Source organism: Solanum stenotomum, chromosome 4 (genome assembly GCF_019186545.1).
Source record: "Solanum stenotomum isolate F172 chromosome 4, ASM1918654v1, whole genome shotgun sequence".
Lineage (NCBI taxonomy): Eukaryota > Viridiplantae > Streptophyta > Magnoliopsida > Solanales > Solanaceae > Solanum > Solanum stenotomum.
Window position 1 is genome coordinate 51033026 of NC_064285.1, and position 13762 is coordinate 51046787.

The 13762-nt window shown below is 33.8% G+C and overlaps 1 protein-coding gene across 1 annotated transcript; it reads right to left on the reverse strand.

The window, feature by feature from the left end:
* Positions 1-965: 965 nt before the first annotated feature.
* Positions 966-7602, reverse strand: LOC125862689 (protease Do-like 9). Its single transcript, XM_049542813.1, has 9 exons — positions 6944-7602; positions 4905-5104; positions 4565-4745; positions 4279-4470; positions 1937-2169; positions 1733-1834; positions 1603-1653; positions 1377-1481; positions 966-1291 (listed from the first exon to the last, which is right to left on the reverse strand). The coding sequence occupies exons 1-9, from the start codon at positions 7527-7529 to the stop codon at positions 1193-1195; spliced, it is 1749 nt and encodes a 582-aa protein (XP_049398770.1). The 5' UTR covers positions 7530-7602; the 3' UTR covers positions 966-1192.
* Positions 7603-13762: the final 6160 nt, after the last annotated feature.

The window sequence follows — 13762 nt, forward strand, 5'->3', positions numbered from 1 at the left end:
ATAGATTTGAGTGAAATAAGGAAAATAAATATTCTTAATTTGTTTGAATCTCCTAAATTTATGCCAATTAACAATTATCATCAATGAATTCAAAATTAATTAATATACCTTTATCCGTTTTTTATCTTTTTATTTTTTTCAAAATCAATTTTTTATCCCTTTTTATCTTTTTATTTTTTTCAAAACTGATTTTTCATAATTACTTTAAAAAAAAATTATAAATTGTTAGAACCTGAAATTATTTATTGTTACAACCTGAAAGAATCATTATACTGTTTTAGATGAGAATCTTTTTTTACTGTTATGAAAATTATTGGTGACAAAATATTTAGTAACAATTAGAAACTCTCTAGAAATGTTGTCTAATTGAAACAAATATTCGTGCACTCTATAGCAACAGACAGCAAGAAATCAACAACACTTTTAAGAGTTTTTTTAAATAAAAGTTAAGTTAAACGATAGTCTACTTTTAAAAACTCACAATATAGTGTATCAATTCGTTCTATATCGATTTGCTCTGTATCAGACCGAACAAATACAGAGTGAATTGATACATCGATAAAGCTCCAAGCTAACAAATATAGAGCGAAATAGATAAAACTTAAAACTCACCGTCTCCCAAAAGAAGAAAGAGCAGACCCCATTGAAAAAATATGTTTAGTAATTTTCCATATGAAATCAAATCGGAAGTTTATCATTTCGATTTAAACAAGGCCCTTTCCAACTGATTTTTTCTCTTACAGGCATTGGATTGATTCTACAGTGGTAAGATAATTTCATCCCCAAAAAGAAAACAGCAATCATAATGCTAAAGGAAGCTATGTTTTCTCAGTGGGAAGACTGTCTGCATATTTCCTTGTTTGTATACATCTCCTCATATGATATCTCAACTACATTCTACAGCTTTTAAAAGCACTCAAAGCCGTGTCCCGCGCTACTTGTATCTCTGGAATGAAAGAAAGAAAGAAAGAAAATCTGGTACAAACTAACATAGCATCTGTTTCAGTTTCCCTATAGCAAGGAAGAGAACACAAACTCTCTGTGGATTGGCCATCAAAGACACCACACTTGGCACTAGAACTCCATAACCAATGTAAATTGACCAATGATAATGAAAAGACAAAGTAGCTAAAAGAGGGGAAGAGGTGAATCTGGAGATTTCCTACGCATCCAAAACATCACAAAACAGCTCTCATGTCTTCAGGTCATCAGACATGGCTGAAGGTATACAATGCATTGCAAGAATATCAGACGTTGCCGCTTTTGCATTTTTAGTCTGCAGTACAACAATCTAAAGAAAACAACAGAATCACCTTGAGAGGTCCAGAAGGATAAGAAACAAAAGGAGAATACAAAAGATCAGTAAGAGAGAGAACCTGATTATAATCAAGATCAAACTTCAAGTACTCTTCTTTACAGGCCTCCACCATGTTAGCCAAGCTCTTCAGATTTTTTACAGGCTTGCCGTTGAAAGCAATAACCTAGATTATATAGGATCCAATGTCAAAACATTCAGATGGACGTGAATAAGATAGCAATGGCATCTTGCTAATTTGTAAATACTACTGTGATCAGCTCTGTTCCACAATATTTTCTTCTCACCTGAGTGTTTACCAGTTCTTCATAACCAATATTGATGTCAGCCACAAGCACCTAATAGGAAGTGCACAAGGCAGATCAGAAAGGAGTAATAGATATAATGGCTAGTAAGCTAACAGAGAGCTAGCCTGACCTGAGAAACCACAACCAGTTGTTCATCAATTGATTGTGCCATTGCGTGTAGAAGTTTGTCCAACAACTTAACCGGAGCATCAAACTCATAATCTTTTCCATACTAAATTTAAAGGAACAAAGATTGTACCAAGATATGTAAGCTCTCTGAGTCATGGACAAGAAGTAATAAATAAAATCTTAAGTAATGCAGTTGATTACAAACCTCGGAACGTAAATATGGAACAGAAACAGCAGAGAAAACAAAACCACCGACAATGTAGTAAGAAGGAGGTTTTCCTTTGATATGAGCTGGAATCAATCGTTTGTGTGCATTAAGCTTTATCTTAAATTCTAGAATCTTAGATTTGCGGAGAACTTTCACTTGAGCATCATCCCCAGTATATTTTTGAGAAACAAGATAGCTGAAACCAATACGCTCTCCATGCCTGAATGGTACTGAAAATAAGAAAACCAAAAATCAGGAATTTATAATTTTTAAAAGAACAATAATAAAGTTCAGAAATTTACTGATTGAGAGTCCCCTGTTTGCATCTCAGGAAGTCATTATATCTGTGAGTCGAATTTATTTTCAGTCTCTCAGGTGTACAAGGGATTGAGTTCGTGGTTTGGCTAAATACAGGATTCATTTTTTCTTCCACAAGAAAAACATACAAAACAACCATTCATCCAATAGGAACCATAATGGCATTTCGGAAAAGTCAAACTACATATACCAGATTCATACATCTATTATTCCTACCCAACCATCCCTCCTAGGCGCTAATGGTTCTTTATAAGCACATCTATGCAGATTCCCCAAATCCATTATTCCCAGCCAACCGAGGGGGTACTTCTGAGCCCTAGTGTGAGGACTGAGGACAACTCTGAATTGGAGGATCTTGCAATACTTACATTTATTATCACGAAAGCAAGCAACACAAAGAACAGTTACGTATTTTCATTTTCCCATCCCCCCAACCACTTATTTTTTTCCCTGAATGGCTAAAAAAATTCATCAACAGCATAGAAGAGAGAATTTGAAGAAGTATGAAAGATATTACAACTATTTTGTGAACAATGAAATGCTTACGATAATAACAATTCTATCAAGATTAACAAACATGCATGAAATGCACTCTTCTGCAAGTATAAATGAATTGCTTGAGAAACTAGATTTACCAATTGAGCAATGTGTACATTACTATATTCCACGATAAGTTAAACAGCTATCAAATGAACATCTTCGCAGGAAAGTTGGATATGTATTAACTACTAGACAATAATATCTAACTTTAAAAGAAACAGATCATATGGAAGAAAAACTAAGAGTAAAGGACAAAGCTCGAAACATATTCTAGAGCATCAATGGATAAGATGTCTAGTAAATGAATTCGAACCTTCCTTCCTCTTTTAGGTTAATCTTTTTTTCTTTTTGTTTGAAAAGGAATAACCTTTTTCTTTCTTCAAACCTTTTCTAATTGCCAGGTACCTAAATCATATTGATTGTACAATTTCTCAGCAATTATTTTATGTTGTGGATATACTATATGGAATTAAACAGAATTTCATATTTCCTTTTCAGATAAGCATTTGAAGATAGTATACTCAAAAAAAAAAAAAGTAAACAAAAGGGATATTGAAATCTTGATGCTTTCATGATTTCAAATATGCTTTCTTGCTCTTGAGCACAACAATACACTCAACTCTAAGCACGTAAGTCAAGTATGAAAACCCTGATACCAACTTGTAGATTTACAATCATAATTGGGTACTCAGTCTAGCACTTGCACTAGTCGGACCCCAACATGCTACTTTGAACTGATCTACACTTATCTAGTATTGTTTTCTTTGGGGTATAAAGCATAATCTTAAAGTCACCAATTTAGTAGTCTATAAGACCAGACAAACACAACTGGCGAGCAGGAGGAGCCTTCAAAATTAGGTTACATATTACATATAGTCTTTACTCTTTCATACTCCATTTTATTTTACATGGCGTTAATTAACAGACGCAGAGTTCAAGACAAAACAATTTAGGTTTGACTCATAGCTAAACATGTACAACAAACCAAAATGCCCCTAATCCTGTGGTCATAAAATATGCCATCTCATAACTATAAAGAGTGTCGTTAAGGGCAAATGGAAATGTTATTACTCCCTCCATCCCGATTTATGTGAAGTCGCTTGACTTGGCATGGAGTTTAAGAAATATGAAAAACTTTGTAATGTTCCAAAACCACCCTTAAAATAAATTGAGGCAGAGGGAGTATTAAATACTCTTCTATCTTTTGGAAGATTGTTTCATACTCCCTCCATTTTATTTCACGTTGTTATCCTTCATTGATCATCTCTTTTACATTCCTTTTTGCCTCTTTTATTTGCTTGGGGGGGGGAGGTTGTAGTTGTATTATCTCCTCCAATCACTATGCATTTTCTCAATCCTACTTCATCACAATCCTCTCTAAACCCTAAACCATACATCAGTAGAGATAAATTTCGGACTAAAATACAAGCTAACATATCAGTGGAAGCACATTGATAATTTGGGATGAAATCAGTGTTCACCTGTTCCATCATTGGCTATATCAACCCCGTCAAAACTAAGGATAACATCTGAAGGCATTAGAACATTGGATTCTGGGGCCGTAGGCTCAACTCTTCGGATACGAACACCCTTCTGATTATGCGCCATACCCACCGACAAGCGGAGGTCAGGATTTTCCATTTTTTGCCATTCAATCCCAATGATAGGAAATCCTACAATGTAGGAGATGTCCATATAAAAATAAGTTTGCACTTTGAGACCATCCACTTTAATCAAGTTGAAAATGCTATTAGAATTTTCAAGTACCTGTGTATGCTCCATTCTTCTCATAATCTTGAATGAAATGCATAATTACTGGTGTTGGTATGACATAACCAATGTTCTCGGCATCTTCATGTTTAAGGGATTGAAATGCAATACCGACACACTTCCCCTTATCATTGAATGCAGGTCCACCAGAATTTCCAGAATTGATGGCAGCATCTATCTGCACAATAATTTTTTTGTTGTTAAAAAATCCATTTAAATGCAGTCACGTTATTTTTCTGGGGAAATTAAAAACATAGCAACTAAATAACAGAAATAAAGACCTGTATGATATATTAAAGAAAGTATTCGCAGAAAGGAAGAAACTTCCAAACATCACCTGCAATCCGAGGAGCTCGGTTGACACGTGAACATAAGATAGTATCTCGATGCGCGAGACAACACCGCTAGTCACAGAGATTGTATCTCCTCCTATAGGGTATCCAACAACAGTTACAGCATCTTGCAGTGCAGGCAGATCCCCAAACTCAAGAGGTGACACTCCTTCCCAGAACTCATCATCATTCACAGTTAACATTGCTGTTTCATAATAACAACAGAAATAGCTAGCTTAAGAACTCTTCAGTGCTGAATTTACTAAATTCTAACAGTAAAATGATGCAATTAGGGGGGATCTTAGTAGCTCAGATGGTTGGCTACCTGAGCTACCACCTTGTTGGTGGTAAGGGTTTGATTCCCCACCTTGTTGGTGGTAAGGGTTTGATTCCCCACCTTGTAATCCACCCCCCCCCCACCCCCACCCCCACCCCCAACCATTTCCCCTTCCCCTACCCCATTTTTTTAAAAAAAAATGATGAAATTAGAGGGGATGCATTTGGTAAGAAGAAAAGCACCTTCATGAAAAACATTTTCCTTTATGAAATCATTTTTTGGTATTTGGACGCTTAAAATATTCCCAATGAATACAAGTTCACTTATAGGCTACAAATATCTCAACTTGTATTCCATGCATAACTTGTTTGACCAATGTTATCAACCTTTCCTACTAAAAAATGTCATAGAAACACTATTATCCCCAACCAAACGTAAATTACTTTCCAAGGTAAAACATTTCCCTAAATGCTTTGAATTGATAAGAAATGGACCTTAGGTCTAACTAAACCTCAAAAGTTGGCTCATGAGACAAGTATTACCCAAGATCATACAAAGAGAACTTCCCATCCCTACCCAAGGGCTTACAAAATGGAGTGTGGATAATATAATATGGGGGCCAGCAACAGGTAAACCAATAATCGGAATGGGTCCTCACTTTGATGACATGATAAGAAATTGCCCAAAATCATGTAAAGAGACCTTCCTATCCCTAAGTAACCGATTTTTGAACTCAACATGAACTGACAAACCTAAAGTTTGTCTAAGAAAAACAATGGTCATCAAGATTTTCAGAAATTGAAGCTTATGCAACAAGGGTCTGTAATCCAAGGGAGTGCTGACATCGACAATGATGTCACACATCGCATTGGGTTGCTTGGATGAAATGGAGGCTTGCCTCTGGAGTATTGTGTGATAAGAAAATTCCACCTAAACTTAAAGGTAAGTTCTACAGAGTGGTAGTTAGACCGGCCTTGTTGTATGGAGCGGAGTGTTGGCCAGTCAAGAACGCACATGTTCAAAAAATGCATGTTGCGGAGATGAGGATGTTGAGATGGATGTGTGGGCACACTAGGAGCGACAAGATTAGGAATGAGGTTATCCGGGAGAAGGTGGGAGTGGCCTCTGTGGTGGACAAGCTGAGGGAAGCGAGACTGAGATGGTTTGGACATGTGAAGAGACGGAGCGCAGACGCCCCAGTAAGGAGGTGCGAGGTGCTGGTGGTAGAGGGTACGCGGAGGGGTAGAGGTAGGCCTAAGAAGTATTGGGAAGAGGTGATTAGACAGGACTTGGCTCGGCTTCACATTACCGAGGACATGACTCTAGATAGGAAGGAGTGGAGGTTGCGTATTAAGGTTGAAGGTTAGTAGGGTTAGCGTGTTGTCTTCCCTTGCGAGGGTATGGGTTGTTAGCGTTTGGAGTAGTCCTAGCCTTATGTTGTTTAAGGCGTTTCACTCCTCACATTACTTTCTTGTTGTTTTTGTCTCATTTGTTGATTATACACTATTTTCTGTATTGGTTGTTATGTTTTATATATTTTTGTCCGTGCACTTAGATTTGATGTACTTGAGCTGAGGGTCTCCCGGAAACAGCCTCTCTACCTCCACGAGGTAGTGGTAAGGTCTGCGTACACTCTACCTCCCCAGACCCCACCTAGTGGGATTTCACTGGGTATGTTGTTGTTGTTGTTGTTGAAGCTTATGCAACAATAGCTAAAACAAAATTGAAAATTCAGTCAAATAAATAACTAAAAATTATGGAACATACCAATATCGCATTCCGTTCCAATGGAAAGTACGGTAGCCAAGTATTTGGTATCAGAACCACGTTTCTTGAGTTTAACCTGAGTATGGTGTTCCACGGAGTGGGCATTCGTGAGCACCCTCCTTCCACCAATGATAAACCCACTACTACTGGAGCTATATTGTCTCTTCCTCTGCCAAGGAAGCGAGAAATTAGGCTCTGTATGGACGCAGAACACCTTCACCACTGCATCCATAGACGGAGCCGCCTTTGCTGCTGCTGCTACCGCAGCCAACTCCGCCCCATGCCTCAAGTCGCCACTCAACACAGTGGTGATATCGCCGTTGTGGTCAGCAAACCTATGCCCTCGTCTCTCTGGCGAGGCCGCAATATCCCTGTCTACTTCTTCTTCATGTTTTCCACCTTTCTTAGGGCGTCCACGGCCGCGGCGGTGAGTTTGTGGGTCACCGTTGGTGGTGGCAGTTTCAACAGGGGTTGCAGATAGTACGCCGTCATCGAGGGCTTCTTTGGAAGAAATACCAGCGGCGTCGGCGGAGTTGTCCACCACAGTTTTAGGTTTCCGGCCTCTTTTTCTCTTGAGGTCTGCCATTGGAACGGAAAATCAAGAAAGCAGAGAGAGAGAGCAGTTCGAAATTTGACAGAAGAATTTCAAATTGGAAATGAAAAGAAGCAATTTGCCTTATGAGTAATACAGCCCAAAATTACACTTTTGCCCAAAATAAATTTCAGCCCATTTTGTAAGGATTTGAAATGCTTGCCCAATGAGTTCTATTAGAATTCACTAATTAACTTGAGGGATACTTTTATGGGCAAAAAATTTAAGTATACAAATATAGTACCTTAATAATTACGATATAATAATAGTTTTAATTTTCACCAATATATTAATAATGTTTTTTTTCAAACATAGAAAATAATATTTTAAAAAAAAAATGGGAATCGTGATATTAATACGTATCAGGTATATGTGATAAATCACGACAGAATTTTAGTTCGAAATCTAATCTTATTAGTATTGTATATGATGGTGTATTTTATGTCGTTAAAAAACACCAGTTTTCGTGATTGAATTTGGGTTGATTAGAAGGTTTAATTATTTTATTAAATTGGGAATTGGAATAATTAGTAGTCCGGTCTCAATTCCCAAATTAGGATTGTATATGATGGTGTATTGGTATTGTAATTTACATTGTTATTAAACACCAAATTCGTAATAGTCTTTTTGTATTTGTTGTAGTGTAATTGTGATGGTATTTACTTGATTATAAAATCAAATTCGTGATTTTATTTTTGTAGATGCATTGGTGATTGATATAGTATCTATTTTAATAAATGCCAAAATACTTGTGAATATTTTATTGGTAGATGATTAGGTGTAATTGATATTGTATTTGGTGTAGGTGATTTGGTGTAATTGATAGTGTGTATAGATTATTAATCAACACCAAATTTCGTTATTATTTTTTGGTTTATGATTTGGTGTATTTGTATATTTTATGACGTATATAAAAACCAATAACGTGTTATTTTTTTGGTTCATCTATTGGTATATTAGATAGTATATTTTCTAGTGTAATTTACGTATATAAACACCAATTAATGTGTTTGTTTTTTGGTTCATCTATTGGTATATTAGATAGTGTATGTGATTTGGTGTAATTGATAGTGTCTTTTGTAGTGTAAGTGAAGTATATAAAGACTGTGTTATTTTCTGGGTTCATCTATTGGTATTTTAGATAGTGTAGTTGTATATTTTATGACATATATATGTTAGGGTTTTGCCTTGATTTTCTTACCTTATTTGAAATTTATTTTTTCAACAAGAAAAGACAAAATATAACCATAAATGTTTTTACTTTTCATGAAAGGAAAATATATTTTTCTTTCATAGTTGGTTTATTATTTCCTTAGAAGAAAAGTTAGGAGATCNTAGAAGGTTTAATTATTTTATTAAATTGGGAATTGGAATAATTAGTAGTCCGGTCTCAATTCCCAAATTAGGATTGTATATGATGGTGTATTGGTATTGTAATTTACATTGTTATTAAACACCAAATTCGTAATAGTCTTTTTGTATTTGTTGTAGTGTAATTGTGATGGTATTTACTTGATTATAAAATCAAATTCGTGATTTTATTTTTGTAGATGCATTGGTGATTGATATAGTATCTATTTTAATAAATGCCAAAATACTTGTGAATATTTTATTGGTAGATGATTAGGTGTAATTGATATTGTATTTGGTGTAGGTGATTTGGTGTAATTGATAGTGTGTATAGATTATTAATCAACACCAAATTTCGTTATTGTTTTTTGGTTTATGATCTGGTGTATTTGTATATTTTATGACGTATATAAAAACCAAATAACGTGTTATTTTTTTGGTTCATCTATTGGTATATTAGATAGTGTATTTTCTAGTGTAATTGACGTATATAAACACCAATTAACGTGTTTGTTTTTTGGTTCATCCATTGGTATATTAGATAGTGTATGTGATTTGGTGTAATTGATAGTGTATTTTGTAGTGTAAGCGAAGTATATAAACACCGTGTTATTTTCTTGGTTCATCTATTGGTATTTTAGATAGTGTAGTTGTATATTTTATGACATATATATGTTAGGGTTTTGCCTTGATTTTCTTACCTTATTTGAAATTTATTTTTTCAACAAGAAAAGACAAAATATAACCATAAATGTTTTTACTTTTCATGAAAAGAAAATATATTTTTCTTTCATAGTTGGTTTATTATTTCCTTAGAAGAAAAGTTAGGAGATCTATAAATTGAAGGCCCATCTTCTTATATCAAAAACAACAATAGTATCCACAATATAGTCGTTTAAGAGTCTTGTTTATGGGGAGATTTTCTCCAAAGCATATTTATGTTTTTTTAGTATTAGTTTTCAATATGTTGGTCACTTGACCAAACCATATTAATAATATATTTTTAGTATGTTTTTATTTGTCGTTTGATTTGTCAACCATATGATTTGCAATTATAAACTTCCGCATGACACCCTAATCACCTTCATAACCCAAGAAATGGTATCAGAGCACATGGTTCAATGATCCAATGGAACGAGGTTGAAGACAGGTTCAACGCGGTTTCAAACCAAGTTACAACCAATTTGTTGATAAAGAAGATTTTTGTCCAGCTACATGTGGAGAAGAAGTTTTAAACCGTATTTTCAACATTCCTATTGCTGCAATTTTTTTAAAATAAAAATGAAATTATTTTTAACCATTTTTAACCCATATATTTTAAACCTTATTTTTAACCATGACAAGCAATAGTGATGAAAACTATGTGAAGAACAAAGACTATCATGCAATTGAAGAAGGCGGATCAAGTTTTGTCAAGAAAATCCAGTCAAAATGGGAGATTTCTTAGGGTTTTGCCCTGATTTTCTTACAAAATGGGAGATTTCTTAGGGTTTTGCCCTGATTTTCTTACCTTATTTGAAATTTATTTTTTCCAAAAAGAACAGACAAAACATTACCATAAATGTTCTTACTTTTCATGAAAGAAAAATATATTTTTCTTCCAAATTTTGTTTATTATTTCCTTAGAGGAAAAGTTAGGAGATCTATAAATTGAAGGACCCTCTTCTCATATCAAAAACAACAATATAATCCACAATGTAGTCGTTTAAGAGCCTTGTTTATGGGGAGATTTTCTCCAAAACATATTTATGTTTTTTTTAGTATTATTTTTCAATATGTAGGTCACTTGACCAAACCATATTAATAATATATCTTTTATATGTTTTTATTTGTCGTCTGATTTGTCAACCATATGATTTGGAATTGTAAGCTTTCGCATGACGACCTAATCACCTTCATAACTCAACAATATAAACAACAACTAACGTGTTAGTTTTTTGGTTTATATATTTGTATATTAGATAGTGTATTTTCTGGTGTAATTGATATATATAAACACTAACTTTTTGGTGTAATTGATATATATATTTTAGGAAAAATTGTGCATTATAGCAAACTATTAATTCAAAATAAATGTTATAGTTACAGCTTCATTTAATTCCAATTCGCAACAAACTTTTTGTCATTTGCCTCTCTCCCCTGAATCTCGCTCACCACTATATGAAATCTGGTTCGCCGCTCTCTAGCTCATCTCTCTCACTTTATACAAACACAAATGTATAAATTGTGTTTGTATAAAGCGAGAGAGAACTATATATACAAATACAAACTTCGTCATATACACTTATAATTATACAAATACAAATCTTTCCCTGCCCAGTTTTCTTTTGCCTTTCTCTCTTTCTCTCTTTATACAAACACAACTATATACAAAATACAATGTATAATTTGTGTTTGTATAAAGCGAGAGAGAGAGATTTGATATACAAATACAAATATTTTAACTCGATTCGATTGTATACAAATTCAAAATTTATGCAGATATACAAATACAACCATTGATATATATACATAGTAGTTGTATATATACAATTATCTAACCGATATTCATATACAATCGCTGCGATTTTATACAAATCAGATGCATGTGAATCAAATGCTTAAGATTTATACAAATCAAATGCTTAGAACTATGTTTGCTATAGAACGCAAATAACAAAATTGTAGTTATAGAGTGCTAATATGATTTTTATGTTTGTTATTCCTAAAATTTGCTCATTTTAAGAATCTAGCTTCGCTAGCCCATGACCCACATCAGGCTGGGCTGGACTAGTATTTTTAAGGTTGTTTTAAATAGAACAACTTTCACATATAGCAAACATAAAAATCATATTTGTATGTTATAGCTATAGTTTGCATAATTGCGCTCCATAACAAATTTTATGTTTGCTATGGAGCTTTTGATTTGTATAATTCGCTACAAACATCCAATTTTATACAAATTGTTCGGTTTGAATAAATTCATTTATACATTGTAATTTGTATAATAAGATCTGTATTTGTATAATTATCAGTGTATAGGACGAAAATATATGTATTTGTATTTGAATATACATTTTTCTCTCGCTTTATACAAACGCATTTTATGCCGAAATATATAAAATGACTAATTGTATACCGAAAAATGGCTAATTATATATCGAATCAGATGGCAAAACAAGGAGATGTTTGCTGTGAATTACAATTAAAATAAACTATGGCTATAACATTTAATTTGAATTAATAGTTTGCTATTTGATACAATTTTCCCTTTCAAATAAAGATTCGGTCCATCCTAACTTGTCCATTTTCATATCTAGTAAGAGCTGACAACTCTAAACATGCCAATTTTCACTGTTCTATGTTAGCACCAATTGAAATACATATAGCAGAATATTAACAATTGCTCTAGTGATAATATTAAAAATTAATTGACAAAATTTTGATATAGGCAAACACGTATAGGAAGTCCCACATTCGGGGCTAAAATATTCCCTAACAAAAGCGACTCCTATCTTAGAAGACTCGAACTCGAAACCTCTTATTAAGGATGGATGAATGCATACCACTCCATCACAACCCTTGTTGGTCATGTACATTTCTTCATTTCCAACTTCACATCCACTCATATAAAGTTGCTTTAAGAGGGAGAGAAAGAGTTGAATGATGCGCTATCACACAGGTAAAAAGATTAAAATGAACGAGATCTAATAACTTTGAGCATGTTATTCTTTTTTAAACAGACTAAAAAATCAAATAAATAAGACGAATAAATTAAAATAAAGGAACTAGATTTTATTTATTAACCAAGATAGACTTTTAAGATATATAAGCAACAAGAAACACAAACATAACAAGGAGCTAATAATAATAATAATAATTTATTTTATGTAATATATAGCTCTCATAAAATAATAATAAATCGACTGGCCATATTTTAATAGCAGTAAGAAATTGTAGCAATGATAAATTATCTTGTTTTAATTTCTCATCTTCAACTAATTTATGTGTTGGAAATAAGTTCTCACAGTCGATTATGATATTTATTTCTTGTGTCAACGTTTCAAATACACCAACAGTTTCTCTGTGCCTAAAAATGACATACCAATCATAATGTGTGTATATGCGTATGCAATATAAGACCCACAATCTAGGTATACTCTCTTTAGCGTTGGATTGGTCGCGTTGTCACGAAGAGAAAATGACAATTGTTGATCGAATAAGTGGGGTAGTCATGTTGAATGTGATCGCGCCAAGGATATCAAGATCTTTGGTTTTAGAACGAGGATATGATCGTATAAGTTTCTTGCACAAAGGAGGTTGGGAAGCCCTGGCGCAAACATCAGCCACCAAATCCCCCTTCACAATTGAAGATGTGAAGAGGATGACAAAAGAAAAAACACAAGAAATGGGGTGATACCGAAAGAAAAAATCATTTTATGAAATTATACTGAATATGTGACCCCCTATTTATATTGGAGAAAAAAAAGGGGAAATGGAAATTTATTTAATTACTTGCTTTATCTTACAATTTGACTAAAGATTGTTGACTTAAAAAGTTTATGACTAGTCAGGAGACGAGATCCCTTAAATGTATTAGTAATAGAATGAACAATAAATGCTTAAAGTAATGAACAAGGATGTTTATGAGGAAAAATTATTGCTCAAGGAAGAAAAAACCATGACATGTCAAACATGATTTCTCAAATCTCCACTAACTAATACCAAACTCCAATACTCACACAGATTAAACTTTTAATCCTACACACCTTGTAACACCTCTATTACAAGATACAAAGTAATAACCCTATCACCTACTATATTATCGACCTCTAGTTAACATAGACTTCAAACACACACTCGACTAACTTTAGCCTCAAACTCATCTCACAAAGGTT

Excerpts from the sequence above, each read along its gene's own strand:
- LOC125862689 (XM_049542813.1), bottom strand. The coding sequence starts at position 7,529 with ATGGCAGACCTCAAGAGAAAAAGAGGCCGGAAACCTAAAACTGTGGTG. Across the intron at positions 4,471-4,564 it reads GAAGAATGGAGCATACACAG|GATTTCCTATCATTGGGATT; the intron begins GTACTTGAAAAT and ends CCTACATTGTAG. Across the intron at positions 1,835-1,936 it reads TTCCATATTTACGTTCCGAG|TATGGAAAAGATTATGAGTT; the intron begins GTTTGTAATCAA and ends CTTTAAATTTAG.